At 36.6% G+C, this 27,755-nt stretch overlaps 1 protein-coding gene across 1 annotated transcript in view; it reads right to left on the minus strand.

Annotated features, from left to right (window-relative positions):
• Positions 1 to 27,755, minus strand: part of PTAR1 (protein prenyltransferase alpha subunit repeat containing 1) — a 49,001-nt gene that overhangs the window by 12,042 nt on the left and 9,204 nt on the right. Inside the window, exons 2-5 of the mRNA XM_079926670.1 lie at positions 25,880 to 26,049; positions 16,077 to 16,143; positions 7,085 to 7,189; positions 4,826 to 5,039 (exon numbers count right to left, since the gene is read on the minus strand). Of these exons, the coding sequence (XP_079782796.1) occupies positions 4,826 to 5,039; positions 7,085 to 7,189; positions 16,077 to 16,143; positions 25,880 to 26,049 (556 nt within the window). The remainder of the gene's footprint in view (positions 1 to 4,825; positions 5,040 to 7,084; positions 7,190 to 16,076; positions 16,144 to 25,879; positions 26,050 to 27,755) is intronic.

Here is a 27,755-nt window from a genome sequence, read left to right on the forward strand (position 1 = left end):
TTCTAAAATAATGATAGACATTTGGGTGTTCATTTTCAAGTAATGCTTATATTGAAGGAAAAATATAAATTCAGAGATCACTTTGGTGGAAACTTTCTTTTGCATTTAATGAATCTGTATTATACCTAACTTACTATTTGTTCAACAATAGACTCAATGTAATTATTTCTTCTTCACTGTAAGTGTCATCAGGGCAGAGACCATGTCTGTTTTGTTCACTACTTAATTCTAAGGGTTTACTACAAAAACATGATGCAAGAATAACAGGAATTTTCAAGTGCTCATGACTTTCACTATCTGTCTCAAACTTACTTAACATCAATGATAAATGGCTTTTTTAAGTAGGTAAGACAAAATTCAGCAGTGAATTCTTTAAATCTGCAAACTAAAGAATTTCAAATGGAATGATAAAAAGAAAAGCAGCATTTATGAAAAAATAAGAGTGGGATTGCTGGATCATATGGTAGCTCTATTTTTAGTTCCTTGAGGAACCTCCATACTGTTTTCCATAGTGTCTGCACCAATGTACATCCCCACCAACAGTGTACTAGGGTTCCCTTTTTCCTACATCCTTGCCGACATTTGTTATTTTTGATGATAAACTTTTTGATGACAGCCACTCTGAGAGGAGTGAGGTGGTTTTCATTTGCCTATCTCTGATGATTATAATTTCAAAACATTTTCATCCTCTCCAAAACAACCCCTATTCCTATTAGGAGTCCTCTAATTCCCCATTCCCCCTATCCTCTGGCACCCACTAATCTGCTTTGCTTATTCTGAATATGTCATATAAATGGAATACTACTTTCAATCAGCATATTGTTTTCAAGGTTCACCATGTTATAGTATTTATCAGAACTTCATTCCTTTTTTATGGCTGAATAACAGACCACTGTATGGATATACCATATTTTGTTTGTCTATTCCTCAGATACTGGACATTTGGGGTATTACTTTTTTTTTTGGCTTTTATGAGTAATGCTGCTATGAACATTCTCATACACACTTTGGTATGAACATATGCTTTCGATATTTTTGGATATATACCTAGCAGTGGAATTGTAGGGTCATACATGGTGTTTCTATGTTTCATTTTTTGAGGAAATGCCAAACTTTTCCCCAGTGGCTGCACTGTTTCACATTCCTACCACCAATGTATAAGGGTTCCAATTTCTCTACATCCTTGTCAACACTTGTTATTGTCTTTTTTATTTTAGTCATCCTAGTTGTGTGAAATGGTATCTCACTGTGGTTTGATTGGCATTTCCCCAGTGGTTAATGCTGTTGAACATCTTTTCATGTCTTTCTTGGTCATTTGCATATCTTTTTTGGAGAAATGACCCTATGTGCTTTTTCAGGTGACACACGGTATCAGCTTTCAATTGGCTAGTAGTAATGAACTCTGTTCAACTGTGACTGTTTCCTTCCACCCCACCCTCAAATTAGACTATTTTAAAATTTTACTTCAGTGTATGTCCACTGAAACACACAAACATTACAGGGAACAAAAAATAGAAAATTAAGACCTCTCATAATTCTACTCCCTAGCACTGGTAAACATTCTTTATTCTCTAACCTTTTTTTTCTGACTAGAAAATGCATGCTTATAGAAAATATAAGAAAATATATCTGTAACACCACTGTGTTTGTGTGTATAAATATCTGTTGAGCACTTACAATACGCCAGGTACTGTTCTAAACATGTTAAATAGCATTCAATGCTAATAACATAAAAAAAAATTGTAGTAGGCCCATCTCTTATTTAGTTTTATATCCTTAACCTATAATGAACATTTTTCTTTAAATAATCTTCTAGAATATAATTTCTAGTAGCAATAAAATATTCCACTTTTTGATGGACTGTAATGTAACCAATCCCTTGTTACTAGAGGATTAGGCTGTTTCCAGTTTTTCACTATTATAAGTGGTATTTTTATATACCAAACTCCCATATTTAATATAACAGCCAGTGTTTATTGATCAATTAGTATGAGCACTTGTGATAGCCACGTTATGTAGATTCTCCCACTTAATTTACGTCCCTCGATGAGGTAGGAATTATCATCATCCCCAATTTACAGATGAGAAAACTGAAGGTTAGAGAGGCTAAGCAACGTTCTTAAGGCCACAGAGCAAATTGGTGGGAGAGTCAAGATTCAAATTACGTCTGTATGACCACTGAGTGGAGCCTTTAATCACTATATCATACTGCACCTCCCATTTTTTCTTTAGGATGAACTCCTAGAAGCAGAACTGCTAGATTAGAGATAACACACATTTTGCGGGGGTAACATCTGGTAAATGCTGCCATGTTGCCCTTTGGTAAGATTATACCAATTTCTACAATGCTTGTTTTTATACCCTTATCAATGCTGAATATCAGCACTTTAAAAAATCATTTTCAGTTTTCTAAGTAAAAAAATGCCACTCAGTTCATATGCATTTTTAAGCTGCTCTAGACAACTGGTACTTTTGTGATTACTTCCTCTAACAGGCAAAGCATAGTACATGATCTCCTAGCTGCGCCCAATGGCTTACGAGAACAGAAAGGGGATTTTGTAAATTCAGCGCACTTCACTGAGAGTGAGACACAGTGGCAGTGGTGACAGGAAGAGTGCCAAGTCCCCCCAAGGGCAGAGGAGGGCAGACTGACAACATGTGAGGCTAGCAGTGGACCAGGGCAGATAAGTCAACACATTACTAACGCGTTGTCATTTTCAACAATGGATGGTCTCAAGGAACCAAGAATTTCACCTTGGCCTCATGTTTCTGATTTATGGGAATGCCACTTTAAAAGGTTCACATAAAGGCAGGAAAGTTTCCAAAGACCTCTCAACTTACCTGGACTCTGCCTTCCTTTATCCTCAACCCTCCCCTTACCTCTTTCCACCTCCCACAGGATACCAAGTCGTGGAGCGGAGATGACTGGTTTTAAAGCACTCCATATCCGTCACAACCCACCAGATAACTTGAATTCATCCCTCCCGACACCCCCACAGTGTAGCATCCCTCCCTCTGGCAGCTGTTTCCAATGAGCCCAGTTTGGATGAGGAGCCATTTCTGTGATCCCACTGTACCCGGAGATTCCCTCAGTTCCTGCAAGCGTCACACTGCTTTGTAACTGTCGGTATGTGTTTCTTCAACTAGATTTTTCAATTTGTTGAGAGCAAGCTTTTTGTCTTTATGCCTCACCCAGTATATACAACAGTGTCTGGGAATGATAGGGTTTCACTACTTTTTCATGAATGAATTGCACTGAGTTGACCTAGCAAATTGGTAGGCAAGTTTCATCTAAGTTTTCTATCTATGGGGAGCAGAGAAAGGAACTAAAATTTAGTGAGCCTCTATTAGGTGCCCAGTACTTTATACACATTACCCCAAGTAATTCTCAGTAATCCACTGAGGCAGGCAGTAGAGCCCCTATCTTACAGATGAAAACATTAAAGCCTTACTTTACACACACAGCTAATAGGGCCAGAATCTGAACTCAGGTTAATGTGATTCTGTCTTTTCTCTTTCCACTCCATTAGGTAGCCTCCCCTCCTGAAATGCAAAGCCATGTAAACTGGAGGGAAGGGCTTCTCTTCCAGACTGTTGGCTTAAAATCCCTCAGAAGTGAAGGCTCTCCTATTTATCCTGGAGGAATCTCTGGCTAGGACACAGAGAGGGGAGAAGGGAGAGGGGACCTGAAGGGAGACGTAGGAAGGGGGTGGTGAGTAAAAATTAGAGAATGCTTCGCTATTAATCTGAAAGCACCACATGAGACATTCTGACCCCTTTAAATTGTCTCAAGCCTGGGAAGCTTTTAGAAGAGTACCCTAGATTCTTAAGGCACTGATACCACAAGAAGTGAAGAAAAAATAGAGAAGCTGTAGTATGTAAGGAGCACAAGGATACCTGGCTCTCATTCTGATGAATAATAAATGATACAACCGTGGCTAAGTCCAAGCCATTAAAATTCTATGGAAACTTCCATCTCCTCATTTCTAAACTAAAAGGATTAGGCTGTGACAGTTCTCAACTGGCTCTGCATCCAAATAACCCCCTGAGCCTGTGAAAAATACTGATCTCTAAATCCTACCTTCACTTCAATTCAGTAGGCCTGGGGTGGGACACAGGAATTCTCAGGTAATTTACAGATTCAGCCAAGTTTGGGAACACCTGGGTGAGATCCTCTGTTCCCTCCCCAGCAGAGGAGATTGTGAAAAGGCAGCCAGCTGATTTAGCACTTTAAGTCACAAAACAAAAGACTACCAAGAAAGAACAATTTCAGTTCCATAAGGTTTAATAATCTCTTCCTGTTTCAGGGCAAAATGAGTTATGCTCAGTCTTCCTTACTGCTTAAACCTGCTTTGTTCTACCAATGGACTAGCCTTAAGAGTGTCAAGGGCTCCCCTGGTGGCGCAGTGGTTGGGAGTCCGCCTGCCGATGCAGGGGACACGGGTTCGTGCCCCAGTCTGGGAAGATCCCACATGCCGCGGAGCGGCTGGGCCCGTGAGCCATGGCCGCTGAGCCTGCGCGTCCGGAGCCTGTGCTCCGCAACAGGAGAGGCCACAGCACTGAGAGGCCCGCGTACGGCAAAAAAAAAAAAAAAAAAAAAAAAAAAGTGTCAAAACCATGCTGGTGAGGAATGCAAACTTTTTAAAAAAAATTACCAGGGTTTCTCGGGAGGTATCAGTTCTTACAATCCTCTCCGGCCTACTGGGTCATTAGTTCCTCTACTTCTCTCTTTTAAAGCTCCTCTGAGAAGGAACTACTATATACTACCAGAAGATTTAAATGGCAGGCAGGAAGTATGCCTAGGGACATAGAATAACAGCCCTACCTTGACATCTAGCTTGGCCAGGTGCTGTAAAACCCAGATGCGATGGGACCAGGCATTATAGTTGCTTGGGTATCTCCCTGCTGCTTCACCACAGACCTCCATCTCTTCTCGTATTAGTTGCTGTGTCCTTTCTGCAGGAATTATTCCCAAGTTTCCTTTGGTCACAAAGGAAGGCAAGGAGGTTTCCTGAATTAGCTGTTGTAGCACCCATCGCCTGTTAAGGTAACATGTGGGAAAGAAATGAGGAAAGAAAATAAACCACAGAGGAAAACAACCAGAGTTTTCTTTATTCTCAATTTAATTTCCATTCATAGACAATGCAAAATAAAGCCCAGTTTTCAAACTTTTTTTGGAGGGGGTTGTTTTTGTTTTTAAAGACATAATTAATTTGAGCAGTACGGATATGGGTGGTGGCGGGGAATAAAGGACAAAGATTAAACAAAAAGCTTTCCGAAATGTTAACATTTATCAAAAAGAGAATGTCATCAGTTCCAAAATGACAACTTCAAAACTTCATTTGGCCAGGAAATGTAAAGGCAACGTGTGTGTGTGTGTGTGTGTGTGTGTGTGGTGGTACTGTGTGTGTGGGAGGGGGTGATATTAATTAATGGCTGGTAAATAATCAAGAGGAGCATAGTTCACTTTTATTTATTTTTTAAGATTGTTTTTTGATGTGGACCATTTTTGAAGTCTTTATTGGATTTGTTACAATATTGTTTCTGTTTTATGTTTTGGTTTCTTGGCCGGTGAGGCATGTGGGATCTTAGTTCCCTGACCAGGGACTGAACCTGCACCCCCTGCATTGGAAGGAGAAGTCTTAACCACTGGGATACCAGGGAAGTCCCGGTTCACTTTTCATTATATGTGCATGGCTCATCCTACGTGTATTTGTTTGTTTGCAAACAAGAAGCTGTATTAAGCTTTCATGAAGCAAAATTTCTATATTATAGCACAGAATCTGGAAGGAAACAAATACAATATGATTAGTTAAACCACCAAGGAGGTTTTAAAATGTCTTTATCCACAGATTTTCCCTTTGTCTATTTAAGATTTTCACTAGCATACATTTAAATGAAAAGCACTAAAAAAGTGTCTCTAACCACTTAATGTCTTCAGGTTTTACAAATATTTTCTCATAAGAAAGCATTCTTTTTAGATTAAAAATTTCCAACCCAGGGTACAGAAAATTGAGTAAGAAAACTCATTTTGTCGTTTTCAAATAATAGAAGTTATTTTTAACAACCAAAACTTGCTTTATAAAATAATAAGCCAATAAATTGATGGCTGCATATTTAATAACTCCCTTCCCCTGCCACCACCCCTTTCCTAACCTCTATTCACACAATCATATATCTCTGTGTAGTCTGCTATCCCTATTTCTAGTAGGAAGAAAATACAGCTAACTATATCATTTGGAAGTAGCTGCTCTGCAAGGCTAGCCAAAGGCAAGATTACAGTTAAGAAACCTTAAACTGACTTTAAGATCCTAAAAATACTCAGGATGTAAGAAAAGTTATAAGGGGCTTAAGAACAGATTTCTTCAGAGATTCTCCTCACTGACCCCAACCAGTAAGCCTACACCATCTCATTTTAGTCAAAAGAGAGTAGTTACATGGGATCCAAGAGTAGGATGCTTCCAGATAGCCAGGATTTTGAAAAGAGTTCTTACATGCACTTTGGATATCTGCTTCAGGCCTTTAACCTAAAAATATTCTTTGCATTTACGGTCTTAGCAACTCTAGTTCAGCCCACACACCATTCACCTCAGTTGCCCTTACTTGGTTAATTTTAATAACCATAACCATCACCACCACCATCTTTACCAGGAACACACTTGAATGAATTAAATCCAAGTTTAATAAAACAAGTTGCTCATTACAGTTGAATATCTAAATGCAATTTCCATGATTGCTTCAGATAGTTAATAATAATAGCTAAAATTTACTGAGTATTTCATATATGCCAGGCACTATGGTAGTGTTTACATGCATTATCTGATGTAAACTCAACCATTTACTCTGAGATAGGTATAATTATTATTCCCATTTTACAAAAGATAAAACCAAAGCTTGAAGAGGTTAAACAATTTCTGAAGATCACATAAAGTGATGGCATCTAGACTTAAATGTAGATATAATTTGACTTTAGAATTCATACTCTGAATCACTGTGTGACCTGCTTCACATTCTGTGTTTGTTTTTTTTTTCTCCAGCCATTCTAAATTCTAAGTAAGAATCCTATGGTGTAAATTAACCAAACCTGTGAATCCATGTTTCTGGACTCTTTGGAAACTTAGTTAAGGCCAGTTTTCCCAGATGTAAGTCCTTAATTGGATTTAAAGTGCCAGAGAGGATCAGCTCTTTTCTGTAAAAGAAAAATAAAAAGAACCATTACTTTGCCTTTCTACAGAAACATACTGCATGACTATTAATATAACCTCATTGTGAAGCAAATTTCCAAGAATAAAAAAAAGAAAACATAAAACTCTCATAAATGTCACACAGTAATCAAGAATGTATTCTCATAATCTTGAAATAACAAATTAAAAAACAGAAGCTCTTAAATCAACAGTGGAACTTTAGTTATCTATTTGGTAGAAGGCAAAGGGGTTTTCTGGCTTGTATCATTTCCAAAACTTACAAGGCCTGACTTCAGTATCTGTAGGGCAAATCCAATACAAGTCAAGAATTGTAGCTTCCTAAGTAGGACTTGATATGGTCTAGTTTGTTACCAAAAAACACACATACAGCAACACACTGGACTGAGATGTAGGAAAAAAATCGTTCATTCAATAACTACCCTAACAAAATTATTATTTTTTTTTTTGGATTTTCCCTTCTACCTTTCCTCATATGCATATGTATTTTAAAATATAATTTTATATTCTGCTCTTATATCTTAAGAATTACCCCACAGTTCTATATAATCTTTAAAATGAACATTTTAAATGGTCAAATAGTTTTCATTCAGTAGCTATCCTGTAATTTAATGACCTTTCCCCCTGTAATTAGACATTTTAGGTTGCTTCCAAGTTTTTGCTATTTTAAAAGAATTCTGAAACAAAAATCTTTGTGCTTATAAGTTCTTTTGTTTGTACTACTACTTAGGATAAGTTTCCAAAAGACATATTACCAGGTGAAATACTTGGATGGCTCTTGATACACTAGACCATTCCTTTTTGAAATATAAACAGAAGTAAAAGGAATATGAGCTTTTTGTTGTTGTTTTAAAACTGTTCAAAGCTTCAGTGCAATTATAAACTATGTCACGCAAGAGTTCCACCTATTTCTCAGGTTACTCTAATTTAAGTTTAGATTTTCTCAGGTAAGTTTTTAATAATAAGCTCTGATATTACTGATTACACTCCTATTTTTCAATTTATCTACTGTTTTGTAATAAAATTAGGTCACTTGCTAGTTTTTATTAACTTTAAAATGTCTTTCCTGTGGTAGGGCTGACCATTCATTTACTTTAGAGATGTTAATCTCAACAAAACCAGAGCCCAGCTCATATGTCTCAACTACTTAGATGGATTTAGTTCCTAAATACCACAATACATTTTCTTTCCAACAGCAATGTACTATTTCTAAAATTTTATTTGATAAGGAAAATAAATTCCTTTTTAATGAAAATACTATATAGTGATAATAAATACTTGCATTTTACAATCAATTTTATTTCAGACCAGTAACTTCACTCTGTAAAATAATCTGAAGTGATACCAAGGTTTATGACTGCTTTAAAAAATGATTTATTGACTATTTTCTTTCAATGTGCAGGAAATCTATGTCATTAAAAGAATATTTTAATGCAACAGCCAGTTATTTCTGCAGTTCTAGATCCCTTCTCTTCTGAAATCAGTAACGTTTTGTTCATACAATAAGTCAGGATACCTGTAGTGTAAAAGAAGGCAAAATATTGCTCTATGTAATTTAAACTACTTTGTAGAGCGCTTGTTTCTCAGAGTAGGGTCCCTAACTGCAACATCATCATCATTTGGAACTTGTGAGAAATATAGATTCTTAAGTCTCACCCCAGACCCACTGAATCAAAAACTCCAGTGGGGCAAAGCAATGTGTTTTAACAAGCCCTCCAGGGCACACTAGAGTTTAAAAACCACTACTGTAGAGAACTTATTGTATTAAGCCAAATTTTCATTTACTAAATTTAAAACCTCTCCTTATTTAAAACTGCCTACCTATATTCCCATATATGTCTGTATATAAGGGGAATTAAAATTCTTCAGAAAAGAGGAAGTTACCTTACAACTGAATCTTGACAAAGTTTCTTAAATAAGGGCCATCTCTTAATCTCTTTATTTTGAACAACAAAGTCATATTTGTGAAGATATCTTAGTCTGAAACAACCTCAATCAAAGGTATATATGGATGCTTAAAAAGATCGTCTGATAGAATCATTAAAAAAGGTAGCAAAATTTTACTATCAATTTAATAAACATTCCTAGGAAAGGACTGAACATTGCAGGCATTGGATCATTATAAAGCAAATTTTCAAAAGATCACTTGAAAAAGAAATATGGTAACTGGTTAAGGTATGGCTATCATATAACCTAGAGATCCAACAAAAAACCACCTGCTTTAATATATTCAAGTAGGAATCTCGTCTGAGATAAAACTTCCAGTCACACATGGATTTGGAAAGTGCTGTATCTGAAACAACTAAAATGTAAGTAAACACGATGTGCTCTGGAAAACTGTGCTAGATAACTCAAAAAATAGTTCTCGTGATGACAAAAAGTCACTGATGTCAATAAGCCATGTGAGAAGTTTGAACTGTCTAATGAAATGTGAGAGCAAAATGAAGAATTTATAAATTAAAATATTTCAGGTAACATGTTATTTTAAAGGTGTGTAACTATATTGAAAAATTAAATATCCTAAGAAGAAATTTGCTTATTTCATGTACTTACCTTAAAGTTTACAAATTGATATTAGCCTAAAAAAATCTTTTTTTTTTTGGACTGTTATTGAGGAAATGGAGTATTGTCTTAAATTTGAGGTGACTTTATTTTCTGGCATACTGAATAAGCTGGGCTTCTATATTCATCCTAAAAGCCTTAGGTGGTCCATTGCTAACAGATGAAGAAGGCATTAAGTGAGGGTCATCAAATAAATATGGAAAAAACTAATTAGGAAAGGACAAGGCAGCTGTGTCATTTGGGATAGAGAGCAGGGTGGTAAGAAACAGTGCTATGCTACACATGCAACCTTGTTATGGGATTAAATTATGTGAGGGCTGACTTTTTTTTAAATGTGGGTGAAGGGAGGAGACTAAAGAAGTTTTAAGAAATAATAAAAAGTAGAATGATAAAAAGGAATGAGGTTTCTCACATAGCAGATTTTTCAAACAATAAAAGTTACTCCTTTAAAATTTTTGCTACACATTTCACTTACTAATTAAACAGTATATGAAAAACCTCATTACTTTCCCTTGAAGACTGTAGTTCATCACTATGAAAATCAGCTAGTGTTGGTTAAAACACACCCACAGGAGCCTCCAGGCCACTACTACATAGTACTTAGTACTACTACTAAGGTTAAGTAGTATGTTTTCTTTCTCTATATGAGTTCCTGTGCTTTTATATTTCTGCAAAGTTTATCTTATTTTATAAAGTTTTTATGTCTTCTCTACCATCTCAAACTATGGCTTCTCTCTGCTGTCACTCTATCCAAAATTTGTAGGAGACCAGGGGCCATGTGTATCATGTCCATGGCTAAATTTCAACTGGTTAGCCTCAGTACCTGGCATATAGTAAATACTGAATAAACATATGCCACCGTTTTTTCACCCCTTAATCTTCAGTTATTTTGTGTGAAATAACAATAATGATAATAATAAAAGTCATCCTCATAAAAACTACCATTTATTGAACACTTCTTCTGAATCAGGCAGTGTGTTAAGTGAATTACATATATTTTCTACTTCAATTCTCACAAAGATCCTGTATTATGTTAAATAATATGAAACTGCCAATATTCAATGTTTTGTTGTTTTTTTAAAATAAACCTTTTATTTTAGAATTCTTTTAAATTTACAGAAAAGTTCTTAAGAATAGTACAGAGAATTTCTGTATGGCCTGTACCCAGTTTCTCTTATTATTAACATCTTATATTATTACGGTACATTTGTCACAACTGATGAAGCATTGATAGATTAGTATTGGAAGTCCATACTTTATTCAGAATCACTTCATTTTTACCAAACATCCTTTTTGTATATCAGGGTCCCACCAGGATATCACATTATATTTGGTTGTTATATCTCTGTAGGCTCCTCTCGGTCCCTTAGATATACCTTGTTTTTGATGGCCTTGACAGTTGTGAGAGTACTTATTGGGTATTTTGTATGATATTTTTCTCATGGTTAGACTAGGGTTATGGGTTTTGAGGGGACCACAGAGGTAAAGTGCCATTTTCATCATATATCATGGGTACATAATATCAGCATGACTTGTCACTGTTTATGTTGACCTTGAATACCTGGCTTAGGCAGTATACGCTAGATTCCTCCACTGTTCGTTTTGGGAAAAGGTTACACTTTAAGGAGTGAAGATATATGCTCCATCTCTTTGAGGGGAGTTACCTAGATAAATTATTTGGAATTTTTCTGTATGGGAGAGTTGTCTATTATCTCTTATTTGTTTGTTTATTTGAGCATTTCTTTTATCAGTATGGACTTATGGATATCCATTTTCTACTTTGGGGTATAATCCAATACTATGTTATTTTATTGTTCAAACTGTTCCAGCTTTGGCCAATGGAAGCACTTCCTTACTTTCTGTCTCTCAAAGATGTTCCAGGCTCATTTGGTGTATTTCCCGGCTTGGTCCTAGAATCAGCCATTTCTCCAAAAAGCCCAGCTCCTTTTATTAGAGAATGGTGTTAGAAACCAGGATCTGAAAGTTTGGATTTAATCATTTCTGATTTACAAAAAGAACAATTTTATATGGTACAACCCAATGTTACCTCAGTTTTACAGATGAGGAAACAAAAGCTGGGAGAGATTCAGTAACCTGCTCAAGGTCTCCAAGCTCAAAGTGTCTGAACCAAACATCAAATCTGCATAAAGTAAAGTTACCAATTAAATTTAAATCAATCTTTACTTTGAGTAAAGAATATGAATCATTGGAGCTTGGTGTCAGCTCTTCTAGCTGCTCAAAGATGTTTTGCTTACTCTATGTTCACAGACTGAGGGAAAAATAGGACATTATTATGAAGTCAACCTCTTTCATCAATTAATTCACCAATTTTCAAAACAAATTCAAAGCAAAAAAAAAAAAAAAGTACCAGTCATTTTTTTTCTAGAATCAGCCGGGTTTTTAAACTATATGCATCACATACTTTAATCACAGATCAGCTCAAAAACTTATTCTTGCCCTTGTTTTTCTTCCTAAGACTGCGACACCTATAAAGTGAACTACTGATATGTTACAACATCTTTTAGCAGTTTATAAATTCAGCCAAAAATCATTCAACGATTCCCAAAGTTACTGCAGAAGAAATGTACCAACAATTAAACATAAAATGTTGAGTATTTGATTTGTGAGAACTTACAGCATTATATCAGTTTATTTCCAAAGTTGTTTGTTTTTTGCTCAAAATGGACTCATGACTCTGTCTTTATATGTCAATCTTACCAATACAAATTAAAATTTACTAGAACACATATCTACAATGGGTTTCTTAAAAATCAAGATTTCCTTTCTACTCATCTAGCACAAAACTTACTAAATCATCTTACTAGAATAGCTTCAAGATTAACTATTAACATCACTGAAGTCAGATTTATGGAGCAATTTCCCTTCATAGGACCAAACCACACACAATCAAAACACAGTTTCAACAGAATCATTAAAAAAAAAAATCACCTAATTCGGATTTTTTTTTTTTTTTTGGCGGTACATGGGCCTCTCACTGTTGTGGCCTCTCCCGTTGCGGAACACAGGCCCCGGACGCACAAGCTCAGCGGCTATGGCTCACGGGCCCAGCCGCTCCGCGGCATGTGGGATCTTCCCAGACCAGGGCACGAACCCGCGTCCCCTACATCGGCAGGCGGACTCTCAACCACTGCGCCACCAGGGAAGACCTAATTCAGATCTTTTATTTCACAGCTATGGAAACTAAAACTCCTGAGAAGTTAAAGGTCTTGTCCAAGGTAACTGCTAGTTAATTGATGAAACAGGACTAAGATTCATATATCTTAAGAACTAGGTTCTCTCTTCACCACTAAACTGCCATATAGAATATACAATGAATTATATGTGTTTGCGTATACACATTATGCTAGTAAGAATCTTTTTTTGTGGCAGGATTTTAAATTCCTCTGTAATGATGAGGAATCTGTGAACATAAATAAAAATGGTACTCCCACTTCTCTATTACACTCATTTCTTTTTCACTGAATTTAATTATTTTCAGTGCCCAGTCTGCAAACTGAGTATCTATTGTATACCAGGCACTAAAGTGTTAGAGGCTAGGGAAACAAGGAAAAAAAAAAAAAAAGACATGGTCTCTACCCTTAAGAAAGCGCTCAGTTTTAAGTTTATAGTACCTTCCTAAAAGTCTCCTTTGTTGATTCTTCCTCATCTCGCAAACTCTAGAACAGCACTGTCCAATAGAAATATAATGTGAGTCATACATGTGAGCCATATATGTAATTAAAAATTTTCTAACAGCTACATTAAAAACAAGTACAAAGTAATATATTGTATTTAATTAATATACCCCAAATATAATTTCAACATGTAATCAATATAAAAATTACTAATAAGAAAGATATTTTACTTTTGGGGTACCCAGTCTTCAAAATCTGATGTGTAGTTTACACTTACAGCACATCTCAATGGAGACTAGTCATATCTCAAGGGCTCAATAGCCACTTGTGGCTAGTGGCTACTATACTGAACTGTGCAGCTCTAGAAACCTGTAGTGTCCCAGTGCTTAGTCTTTGGACTGGTTCTCTTCTAATATCTATACCCACTACTTCGGATATCTCAAACAATCTCATGGCTTTAAATACCATACATTTTCCAGTGATTCCCAAATTATATCTGGCCTAGAACTCTCGCCTGAACTTTAGATTCATACACAACTGCTTGGACACAAACCTAACATGTCCCAAACTGAACTCTTGACTTCCAACCACCTGCCCCCTCACGCACTTAAATCTGCTCCTCTTCCAGACATCCCCATTTCAGTAAATAGCAACTCCAACTTTTCAGTTGCTCAGGCCAAAAACCAGAGTCAATCTTGACCTTCATTCTCTCACATCCAATTTATCATCTGTGTCTTTAAAATCAGTTTATTAAATACAGTCAAAGCTTACATAGTTTATAAAATACAGTGAGAATCTTACCTGCTTCACACCACTTCTAGTGCTGAGCTTTATCTACCTCAGTCACCATCATCACTCACCTAAACTACTGCAACCACTTCTTAACTTCCTAACCGCTCCCTGCACTCCTACAGTCTACTTTCCACACAGGAACCAGAGTTTTAAAACATAAGATATTGTCCCTCCTAACCTTGAAAACCTTCAATGACTTTCTATCTCACCCCAAGTAAAAGTCAAAATTTCTTATTGCTGTCTTATTGACAGCAGCTTATGAAGATCTACAAAGCCCAGTGAGATCTGGCCCATCACTCTCTGGCCTCATCTCCTGTTACTCTCTCCCTCATTCATGCTACTCCAGCTACCCTGGCTTCCTTGCTGTTCCAGAATAACCAGGAACACTTCAGTCATGACTGAGGGCTTTTCCACTTGCTGTTCTCTCTACGTGGAATGTTCTTAGCCCAAAACTGACAGAGATTGATCCCTGGCTTCATGGCAGTCTTTGCTCAAATGTAGCCTATTAAAACTGCAATACCATTCCTTCCATTCTCTTACTGGTCTTCCCTACCTTCCTTTCCCACTTTTTCTCCATAGGATTAAGCAACACTTGATCTACCATATATTTCACTTATTAATGTCCTTATTGCTTTTCTTCCTCTACTAGAATAAAAGTTCCACAAGGACAGAGATTTTTGTTTGTTTTGCTCATGGTTCTATTCCCAGTGCCTAGGACCTAGCATAGAGTATACAGTTGATCAATAAATATTTGATGAATGAATGAACAAATGTTGTCAAATATTGTTTGGGTTAAATGAGATAACATATAAAGTTGTAGTATGGTCCCTGGAATAGAGTAGCCACTCATAAACATTAGTCTACTCCCTAACCACTGTGGAGATTTCCATGAAAGAAAATCAGAATTCTAAAATTTGTAAATTTTTAAAGCCTTCTATCTCATTCTATCCTTTCTCACTCTTTACTCTAAATATCTGATCATTATCAGTCAAAAGACAATTTAAAACAAATAATAGAGGTTACCTAAATTTAATAAAACTAGCTACAAATTTAAAATTCAGTGGGTATTATAAAACACTAACGTGGAATTAAAATTCACAGAAAATTGAAGTATTCTTTAAGTCATCTTTAAAGATAAAGAGCTATAATTTATGGCTCTTTCCTATAGGAAATTTCAAATGAATTCACAATGTTCAACAGGACTTCACTTTTATTTATCTACAATTTGTATCCTGCTTTCCTCCAGGAAAATTTGTGTTAGTCTAAAGAACCACCAATTTTTAAAAACCATACATACTGTTTAAATGAAAATTTTAAGAAATGAACCTGGCCTGACTTTTAATATTTCTATAAAGTATTCTGTGTTTAAGGCGACAACAATCAGAATTAAAGAACTTAAGATACTAATAAGATGTGGTCCTTCTCCAAAATACTGAGTGCCAGAGACTTCAAATGATTTGCCCACAGAGGTCACAAGGTGACTAAACTAACAGTCTGTGACCTTGAATGCTCACTTTTACACTTTCTACTGCACTGCAATGCTTCTCAAATATACTAACCAATACTTTACAATACAACCAATTATGCTGATTCCTTCTACCCCCCTAAAAAAGGAAGATAAAAGCATGTATCAAATGGTATACTGTAATTCAACATGAAAATTTATATTTCAGGCAAGAAGTTTAGGGAGAACAAACATAAACATGCAAAAAGGGGCAAAGTGTATATCAGAATTGTCATGGAGATATTATAAAGAAGAAATAAGTTTAAGATGCCATGAATATGTGATTTATATTTCACTTTTCAAAAAGCTAACAATTCATGTGGCTTATATGTCTTCAGAAATTTGGGCAATTTCATTTTATCACTGATGAGAATGACGTACCTCACGTTCCACGCAGTGGTAAAGTCTGGGTTTAGAAGTAGCAGGGTGCATGTGACATCTATCAATTCTAAAATAAAGAGAAGTCATATTAAAAACAAACAGTCCTACCCTTGAAGGTGTGGCTTCTCTTTCTTTTAAGGTCCTCTTTATTTTATATATATATATCACATTATACTTATATCTCATGTCATAGTAATTTTAACGATAACTTTGTTCTAAGCTGTCAGAGACACAAAGATTATCCTCAGATACAAAGACATGAAGATTTTCTTCTACTTATAGTAAGTATAACTTTTTAAAAGTTGACACTGAAACCACTTTACAATACGTCTATAAAGAATAATCAAACTAACCTATTCATTCTTTTAGCGGTTTTTGGCACAAAAAAACACAATTTCTCTACCACTACTCATTTAATTTCACAAATATTTCAAGAATTGACTATGTGCAAATTTTCAAAAAGAAAATCACATATAATCCAACTTAGTTAACAATTCATTTACATTCCCCTGCAAAGATTATTTCTTATACACATTTTTACAGTTACAGCAATGATAAATGCACAATTTTGTTCTATGTTTTTCACTCAACATTATTACATATGCATTCTCCTATATTGCTACAGTATGCATTTTTTTTTTTTACGGTACATGGGCCTCTCACTGCTGTGGCCTCTCCCGTTGCGGAACACAGGCTCCGGATGCGCAGGCCCAGAGGCCATGGCTCACAGGCCCAGCCGCTCCACGGCATGTGGGATCCTCCCAGACCGGGGCACGCACCCGCTTCCCCTGCATCTGCAGGTGGACTCTCAACCACTGCGCCACCAGGGAAGCCCTACAGTATGCATTTTTAACAACTGCATAACAATCCTTCAGTTTAATATATTATCATTTATCTTCTTCTTTAGGCTGTTTCCTGTTTTGTTTTTACTGTTATGGATAATACTACTACAAACATTTTTAAGCATACTTTTTGTCTCATAGATTATTTTCTTTGGGTATTTTTCCAGGAGTAGAACTACTATGTCAAACAATACAAATATCAGTATGGCTCCCACTAAGCACTTCCAAATTGTTCTCCTAATGGACTGTATCTATTTACATCGCCAAGAGTAACGTGAGTGTACTTATGTCCCTGTAACTTTGACCTATGTAAGTATATTTTTGAAAATGAATGTGGCAGATAAAAAAATTGTACTTTGTTTCTGTTTTAATTTACATCTTTAATTACAATTATTAATACAAACATTTTTTGATTTTGTTTACTATTTTCTATTTTCATTGTATAGTCTATTCATATTCATTAGCTATGTATCTATCATGGTCTTGAATAAGCTCCATAAGCCTATATTTAATAAAACAGTCAGTAATATTTAGATATATCATCTTCATTTTATTAAAACTGAAAAAAAGAATTTTAGGATTAAGATGATCAGCCTAGGGCATAAAACTAAATTACAGTAACCTCTACCAAGCTCATATTAAATGCTAAGTAAATAAAATAATAAAAACTGTTATAATTATTTGGCATTATTATGTATCAGGCACATTATTATTTTATTTACATTATTTCATTGAATTCTCACAATCATAATCCAAGATATTTGGAAATGGACATCTAGAGAGTTCAAGGAATTTGCCCAGTCACCCAATTAGTATGTGCAATGACAGCGTCTGACTGCTTTTAATAACTCAGTTATACTGCAGTTGAAATGTCTGTCAACAATAAATAATTGGGACACTCTCTGTTTAAGTAAAAGATAAACTTTTAAAAATCTAAGAGTAAATACACATAAGTGCATCCCTATAGTCATCTTAAAATATTTTAGTGAACATGAAAATCAATTATTCAATTCTCAACCATCTCAATAAGAGATTAACATTTATTGTGAGCCTATGATTTCATTACTACTGAATATATTATAACATTTGATAAATGAGCAACAAAAGGTAGGATTAGCACACATTTATTTTTTAACTTTATCGTCCTCATTACAAGCATCATGAAATGTCTAGATTACAAACATACTATATAATATCAATGTATATATTATATAATGTCAATATGTCTATAAGGAACAATCTAATAAACCTCTTCCTTCTTTTACTTTTAGTAGTTTTGGGCACTAATTTAACATTTACCAGGGAAATTAAATACAATTTTCTATACCATTATTCCTTTAATTCCAAAATATACCAAGTACTGACTATGTGCAGAGATTAAACTGGGCCCACAGGACTGAGAGAATGGATATTATGAGAAATGCAAGATCTGATCTTGCCTTCTAAAAGATTAACCTTTAGTTGGAGAGAATATGTAAACAATTATAAGGCAAACTAAAATAATTGTGAAGTAGAAACATATACCACATTTTGGGGACCACCAAAGCAGCTGCAATTAATTCTTACTGGAGTACCCAGGGAAGACTATAAATGAGTAAGACAGTAAAGGGCACTACAGACTGTGGAAAAAACTATGAGGAAAGGTAGAGAGGCAGGGAACTTCACACACAGTATGCTCTGAGCGTGACTAAAGCTGAGCGTACCCTGAGGGTGCTGAGGGTGCTGGAGAAATGTACCTGGAAAACAGAATCTGGTCCCAATGTCCTTGTCAGCCTGGCTTTCCATTACTTTTCCTTCAGGTGCTACATTCCACCTGAACCAAACATCCCCCATTCCCTAAACATACTGCCCATCTGCCTACCTTTTCTTCTCTGGCTATAACTCAGATTTACCTGCTTCCTATTCTCTCTGCCAGAAATGTCCTCCTATCCCTGAATTTAAAAGAAAAAAAAAAAAAGCATCTTTCTCTATAAAGGCCTTCCTGACCTACATGGTTGAAAGCAATCTTTCATCTCTATGTTCTGTGTATATCTTACTTTGTTACTGAACTTATATAAATATTATCCTCTTGATGAGACTGTATATATTTTGGATGCAGGTCCTCTCTAATACACCTTCAAATTAGCCATTCATTCATCAAAGATGAAAAAAATATGGCCTCTGCCCAAAAGAAATTCCAAGTCTGCCCACATCACAGAGAAGTGGTAAGAGCACAGGCCTTAAAGCCATTCTGCCTGGGTTCAAATCTCAACTTCTCCACTTACTGCCTACATAACTTAATGTCTTTGAACTTCAGTTTCCTTATCTATGAAATGGGGATCATAACATCAACCTCAGTGTTGTAAGCAATGAGATTCATCCCATTTCTCCATAGCTGTTTGACACACAGTTTGACTAAATAAATACTTGTTCAACTAAACACCATTACTACTTATCAAGAAATGAATATTCTCAACATCAATTAATCAAAGAAGTCAGAAAAAATGAGGCAGTTGTTCTTATTGCAAAGCTGTCTAAATTTCTAAACTTGTGTAATGAACAATAACAAAAAACCACTTGGTTATTAAGTGGCTGTATGAAAATGTTTGTGCATGATGGGAAGGCCTCTGGAATTTTTTTTTTAAGTCCACAATTTTTCAAAATCCATTACACTTCCCAGATAATGAGATAAACTGGTATTTAGTTTCTTGGACTCTCCCTTTCTGCATTAAAAAAAATGTGTATTTGACCAATCATAGTTGCTATTTGTTTGTACTTCTAATGCAACTCTCCTTCCCCACCCATAAATGCAGAGGAGTTCATCCTCCACAAGATACTTGTGTATAGCAGCACAAGGCAAAAACTAACACAGAAAATACCGAAGTCCCCACTTTTCACTTTGTGGATGTGTGAAGAGCACTTCTTTTACTGGAGGGTCTCCCCCTAGCAAGGCAACAGCAGCTGTTGGGTCAGAGCCCAGCTCTACTACTGACTGGGAAGTTCCGAGGCACATCAATCTTTCTGTGCCTTAGTGTCCGCCTCATACGTAAAACTGAGCTAATAATAGTACTACCTCATGGGTGTATTAAATGATTCATACCCGTGAATTGTTAGGACAATACCTGACACACAGCAAGCACGCAGTGATAACTCCTGTTACAAAGCCTGTATCTCCTAGCCCAGTTACAAATGATACTGGGATTGGATGCCACCAGAGGGAGGAAAAGAATCTCTTGAGCTGGCTGAGCAGCGACTGCTGAGTGGAGGGATCCTTCTCAAACCCCCCCTGTTCTCTAAACACACTTAAAACTTATCAACAGCCTTGGCCAACCACCAGTAATGCCTAGTAACACATACAGTCACATGCCCTTCCCCCTTCCTCTTTGATAAACTGCTAACTCTTCCTGATTCAGGACTTAAGTTCAGATGGGACCTCCTTTAAGAAGCATTCCAGTCAGATCCAAGAGGTGGGGGTGAAGTAGAATATCAGAAATGGAAAAGGGCCAATGAAGGAGAAGTAACTAGGTTATAAATATTGGACATAATTAAAGAATCCTTACTGAATTATATACATTTTTCTGCTCTTCTTCCTCACTGGCTCTGGATAAATGAGAGAAAGGAAACTAGTGTTTCTTGAGAGTCAATGACATGCCCGTCTCTGCGCTGGGTGCTTTACATACACTAATTCATGTGATCCTCATAACAACCCTCTGAGACCTGTGAGAATTCTCTTCTTTTGGTGTGGAACTAGGAAAAGGTTAAGTAATTTGCCTAAAATCACTGCTAAATGACTTCAGTGTGCTGATAAATTGAGTCTAAATCCAGCTCTGTTTTTCTTGCAAAGAAGATGCTCTTTCCAACCTAGCACACTGTCTACAATTACTTTGCTGTCTTCAAGTGAGTGTTGAACCAAAGATCTAAAGATAAACATGTATAATCAACAGTTGACTATTTCACTCTCTCCATCTCATCAACTATATACCATTTTTCTTTGCAGTTTTACCAAGATGTGAGCTATTGATATCCCTACAGTCTCTTGAAATTAAACAGATGTCTCTCCAAACACCAGAACATATACCAGCAAATAACCATTCCTTTGTTACACACACTCCAATATATGACTAGCTCATCATCACATCACAAGGAGAAAATGAATCAGGGCACATTATACACAGGAAAAAAAAGTACCTAAATTTCAGCTGTAACAAAGAGAACATTTAAGGATGTTACAGAAAAGTCAGAGAAAGACCAATATGCTTTCTTGGCTTCAATGCATTCTAGAAATGGCCCAAGGTGAGCAGTCACCTGGTACTGGACACTGGGTTTGACAACTGTCTCTAACAGAGATATGTTTTCATGCATCTAAAAATAAATCCAAGGTCAACTTGGATTAATTAATCTCTTCCTCTAAAATACATTCAGGTTACCACAACAAGAGAGGCTTGAGGTGAGGCTAGTGGTAAATATCAGAAAGGTCCTGTTTATTACAGAATACAGTCACTGAATCAATAGCCAGACTAAGCTAAAAGCTCTTGCTTACCAAACTCTTGTTACTTATTTGACAAATGTCTATTGAACACATAAAAGTGCTGAGTAAATAAAGACAAGCTATAACCCCTCTTTCTTACAAACCCACAATCTAGCTGGGATAAATGTTGTTTAAATAATCAACTACAGTAAAGTCTGGTAAGTTCTACTATGCATGCAGTATGAATAAGGACTCCCACAGGAGTGCAAAGGAGTAACTGTTGCTTCCTGGAGCAGTCAAGAGGCTTCACATGTGTGTGTGTTGGCAAACACAACAATAATGACAACATTAGACCTGAACCTGACCTCAGCAAAGGCATGGAATTAAGGCAGTAGTACACAGCAAAGTCCAAGAATGGAACAGTGTTTGTTGTGGCTGGAATGTACATCAAACAGCTGCAAACTCAAATGCTTCCAGGGCTCAAATAAATGGCAAAAAAGAGGCAAAGCAAACCTGGTAAGTAGCAAATGACACTGCCTCAGTGTCTGAAGGACATGAGGAGGTTGCAGTCAACTGGAATAGGCTTGCCTAGTCAAGAAAAGCAGAGGCTATGATCCTCAGCCAATTGCTGCTGCACAGAAACGGATGCATCCAAGGCTTCTGATTTTTCAAGTGAAGGCAGAAATCCATATTTCCATCCTAATTTTAGAAGTTCATCCTGATTTGAAATGTTTAACCAACAACAAAGTTGTTTTAAAAACAATTTTTAAAACATTATACAAGCCAAAATGAAATAAACGTGTGGGCTGGCTTCAGCCTGGTGGCTGAGAGTCTACAACCTCTGATGCTAAATATAAAAATAGAGGAGGGCTTCCCTGGTGGCGCAGTGGTTGAGAGTCTGCCTGCCGCCTGCCAATGCAGGGGACACGGGTTCGTGCCCCGGTCCGGGAAGATCCCACATGCCGCGGAGCGGCTGGGCCCGTGAGCCATGGCCTCTGAGCCTGCGCGTCCGGAGCCTGTGCTCCGCAATGGGAGAGGCCACAACAGTAAGAGGCCCGCGTACTGCCAAAAAAAAAAAAAAAAAGTAGAGGAAAAAGCTGGTAATACAGCCTGCGGACAGATCGTGAAGGCCCTTGAATACCATGCCAAGGATAATGACTCTACCTTGTCCCTCTAGGCATCATGAGACAAGAGGATACATATTTCAGAAAAGCATCTTTCAAACTGTGTTTCTAAGAAGTGTTTGAAACGACTGACTAGTGGCATGACGGACATGGATTACAGAAGAGAGGCCGAAAATGGAGTAGACCAACTATGAGGTAATAATATTTATCCAGATGAGAAATAAGAAATGAAGAGATAAGAGAGAGCTCAGTGATGGACTGAGAGCAAGCATTGTGAGAAAGAGGGAAGAACAACAACAACAAAAAGATGGAAGCGCTGACTTGGAGATAGAGTGCGGGACAGAGCACTACTCAGTCAGGACTCCACTGCTATGGACTTCTCTCTTGCTTTTTGTTTCTGCCATGGATTTTTCATAAATCAGAATTACAGTATCACCCCTCTCCCAAACCAAATATGGCTATTACTGCAGCACACTTTTAAAAAATATTAGTTTCTCTCTAAGTAAATAAACAGGGAGGCTGTGATGGTTACTTTTGGTTAAACTTGACTGGTTACAGGGTGCACAGATTAAACATTACTAAACATGATTTCTGAGTGTATTAGTGAGGGTGTTTTCAGATGAGATTAACATTTGAATCTGAAGACTCAGTAGACTGCCCTCCCCAATGTGGGTGAACATCAATCTGTTGAGGACCTGAACAGAACAAAAGGAGGAAAACAGGAGAATTGACTCCTTTTTTGCTTCCTCTGTCTGCTTGAGTTGGGACACCTCATCTTATCTTCTCCAGCTTCCAGACTGGGATTTAAACCACTGGCTCCCCTGCTTCTCAATCCTTCAGACTCAAACTGAATTAAATCACTGGCTTCTCTGGGTCCCCAGCTTGCAGAAAGCAGATTGTGGGACTTCTCAGCCTCCATAATCATGTGAGCCAATTCATCATAATGAATCTCGTTTTATGTATATATATACATAAAATCTCTATTGGTTGTTGCTGTGGAGAACCCTGACTAATACAGATGATTTTCAAACATCTAAGGAATTCAGCACACTAATGAGAGCATGAATTCAGTTTGGTTAAAAAGAAAAAAAATATATGCCCAGAATAAAGGTCACCTGCAGTTACAGAATACATTCTTAAGGGAATGCCGAGGATTTTGGCATGATCTATCACAAAGACACTGGCATTTCTGAAATTGTTCTTAAACTGCCAGCTTTCTTCACTTGGCTCTTGTATGTATATTTTCTAAAAAACAATTTAAAAAGTATAGCATTTTCATGAAATGACTTCTTTTTTCCTAATACTTTTAACTTTCTTTCCTTAGCAAAATTCACCACTGTGTTCTTCAGTTCACAAGTTTAGCAGAACACTCTTATGTTAGTCAGTCTGCATTTTCAGGTATCTTTTTTTTATCACATCAGAAACTCACTTCCATATTTTTACCAATAATACAATATACAACCTGAGTAATATATGACACCGCATTGAACTATACTGTCGCTGCCCCCAAAAAGTGAAATTGAAAACTACTTCCATGAAGATATAGGTTAAGATAAAATCAAGTTGCTTCTGTATACACGCACAGTTGCATCAGAATTCAAACCTTAGATGTCAGCAATTCATGTGAGTGAGCTTAACCATTTGATCTTCTGCCTGGGTTCTCCTGGGTCTATCAAGATAAAACTATATGATGAGGAGATTTAGCAAAGCCTACAGTGCACTGCCCAGAAAGACAAGAAACAGGGAAATGGAGAGAAGAACTTGGAAGACTACAGGAAGAAGGCAGGTTGGGCTAGCATACATGAAAGGGCAAAAGCTGATGATCTGAAATGACAGCCTTTGACACTTTCAAATTCATACTGTTTCTTCTCTACAAGAGCATCATTTGTCTCCCCCTGCAGAGTTAGTTACGTATTGGCTCAATTATACATTTCTGTGTGCCAGAACATACACAATATAGCTCTGTTAGGCAAAAAAATAACTTGATGGATTCACATGGTGCTACTTTGTACCTTAATGTTGATGAAAACTACTATAGGGTAATGGAATGGAGAATGAAAGGGGGCTAACAACAGATAAATGCCCTTAACTTTAAGTTTCTGCCTAAACTTATGCCTTTAAGTTTCTGCCACAAACTTAAGTTATGCCATAAACTTAGACATAGCCTTATAATTAAGAAATATATATATCAGTGGACTGAGTGAAACAGAAAATAGAAACTATTTCACATTAAATCTTCAAATCAGATTACCTTTTCTACTGGTCTAAACAGGGGAAAGTTCTATTAACCTATTATGACAGTATATTAAGGACAATGCCAAGAGGAACACAAGGAAATTGGCATGTCCCCTTTGGCAACACTATTCTCCATGAAGAGATTGTTTCTCACTCAACTGTAAGCTTCCTGAGTAAAGGAAACAGGTATTATTCATCTTTTTATCCCCCTCAGTACTTAGAACAGCTTCAGGTAGGAGTAGGCCCTCGGTAATGGCTACTGAACTTATAATTAAAATTCTTTAAGAAACAAAGTTCTTATTCAAAATTAGCTACCAGATATACTGAGCACTTTTGAAGGTACTGCTGTATGTGGGAAGGGGAAGGAGCTTTACAGAAACAGTCAAGAATATGGTCTTGGATGAGCACTCTCCAAAAAAGTGAGAACTCAGATCCTACGTTTACCTAAAAAGTAAACTGAATTTGTGTACATGGATGCTTAACATCACATACAGGGGGAAAACAAGGAAAAGACACCAGGTGGGATGAATAGGGATTGTCTGATGCAGCAAAGAACTACCTCGGAGAAGCAGAAAAAATGAAGAAATAGGATAGTTTTCTTTTGCTCATTTCAGCATAGGAACAGAACACAGTGGGCCAGAGCTTACTTGGGAGTCAAAGTACAACAGCACCATCATAAACCACTGACCTGGTTCACAGTATAACTACCACCATCACACCTTGGTTATCTCATTTGGACTGTTACTAAATGAGTTCTATTACTCATAACCTACTAAAGGATTAGAAACCAGAGAATCAGAGCTTGTAGGGACTAGAGTTCACTTCACAGATTTTCAAACTGTTTTTAGCCTTGAGATGCTTTCTTCAAATATCTTACAAATGACCTCAATACATTAAAAAAAAAAAAATCTGTTTGCAGTAGAGGGCCTGGCACCCTGCTTGAGGCACCTTCCACAGAATCATCATGGATGCAAAATTAGAAAACGAGTGATGAGTCCAAACTCCTCAGTTGACAGAAACGTTAAACGCCTGCCCAGGCAGTGAATGAAAAAGCCAGAACTAGAATCCAGGAATGGCAACATCAGAGAGGGTTCTTCCCACTATATTTCATGCTGCTTCTAAAAGTCAAAGAAAGAGGATAGACTCCATACTTACCATCTTTGTTCAGCCACTGCTTTCTTGTTCTGTACAAAAGGAGTTTGTTGTGGACATACGGTAAAAGGAACTTGACACACCAGCTCTCCACGCCAAGTTTGTTTTCAACCAGGACTATGGGACTCCGATTATACCTAGCTTCAGGACATGGGATCAGGCCAATTTCATCTCTTAATATGTAAAACATAAAAAAGAATTAAAGATAAGAATACTAGCCTTTTCAAAAATTTTCATATCCTACAGAATATTAAAAAAACTGTACATATTTCCCTTTCTTAAAAATATTTAGCTCACCACTGGATTGGTAGAAATAATAATCTTTTAAAAGTTTGATAATACTGACAAGAGTATGGAAAAATTAGTATGCTGTACTTGCTGTTACAGGAATGAAAACTGGTCTAATCTTTGAATAGAAATTTGAAAATGTCTGTCAATTTTTAAAGTACATATACCCTTTGACCCAGTGATTCTACTGTTCAGAAATTATCCTGTGCCAAAATATATGAATTCATTGGATATTCATGGCAACAGTGCAACAATCTGGAAATACTCTGAATGTGTATCAAACAATATAAGACTGGTAAAATAAATGTGGTTCATCCATGTTATAGAGCTGAAAAAAAAATAATGAGGTAAATCTGCATATGCTGGTATGGAAAGGGTGCCAACATACATAAAACAAAAAAAGCAAAATGCCAAATACAATGTACAGCACAAAGCCCTTTGTATAATCTTTTTTTTTTTTTTTAAGGGCAAAGTCCTAGTCTTTTTCTTTTCTCTTTTTTTTTTTTTTTTTGGCTATTCTGGGTCTTCATTGCGGTGTGTGGGCTCTTAGTTGTGGGCTTCTCTATAGTTGTTGTGTGTGGGCTCTAGAGCGCATGGGTTTAGTTGTTTAGTTGCCCCACAGCATGTGGGATCTTAGTTCCCCCACCAGGGATCAAACCCACGTCCCCTGCATTGGAAGGCAGATTCTTAACCACTGGACCACCAGGGAAGTCCCTGTATAATCTTTTAAAAAGATATATAGATGCACTAAAAAATTTCTTGAAAGGATACCAAGAACCTTTTGGGGATTTATTTTTATACAGTTTAAATTTTCTAGTTACTTGTACATATTATTTATGATTATAAAAATGTCAAAAATGTATTTATGTTTGCCTGCTAATAAATATATGTAGACCAGATTATTAATAAACTTATATTATCAGTGAGACTGTGGGCCATATTTTCTTTTCTTTTTTATAATTCTTTATACATTTCTAAAATAAAAAACATGTTAATATGTAAATATTGTTAAAATACAAAATACACTTCAGGATTTGACCATTTTCATCTGTGGTGGCTTCTATATCCCTTAATCCACCTCAACTTAAGTTGAAAATTTACATTACAGGCAAAAAATAGAACTACCATATGACCCAGCAATCCCACTACTAGGCATATATCCTGAGAAAACTGCAATTCAAAAAGATACATGTACCACAATGTTCATTGCAGCACTATTTACAATAGCCGGAACATGGAAGCAACCTAAATGTCCATCGACAGATGAATGGATAAAGACAATGTGGTACATATATACAAGGAATATTACTCAGCCATAAAAAAGAATAAAATTAGGTCATTTGTAGAGATGTGGATGGACCTAGAGTCTGTCATACAGAGTGAAGTAAGTCAAAAAGAGAAAAACAAATATTGTATATTAATGCATACATGTGGAATCTAGAAAAAGGGTACAGATGAACCTATTTGCAGGGCAGGAATAGAAATGCAGATGTAGAGAATGGACATGTGGACACAGTGGGGGAAGGGAAGGGTGGGATGAATTGGGAGATTAGGATTGACATATATACGCTACCATGTGTACAATAGATAG

The sequence above is a fragment of the Stenella coeruleoalba genome, assembly GCF_951394435.1.
Source record: "Stenella coeruleoalba genome assembly, chromosome: 7".
Classification (NCBI taxonomy): Eukaryota; Metazoa; Chordata; class Mammalia; order Artiodactyla; family Delphinidae; genus Stenella; species Stenella coeruleoalba.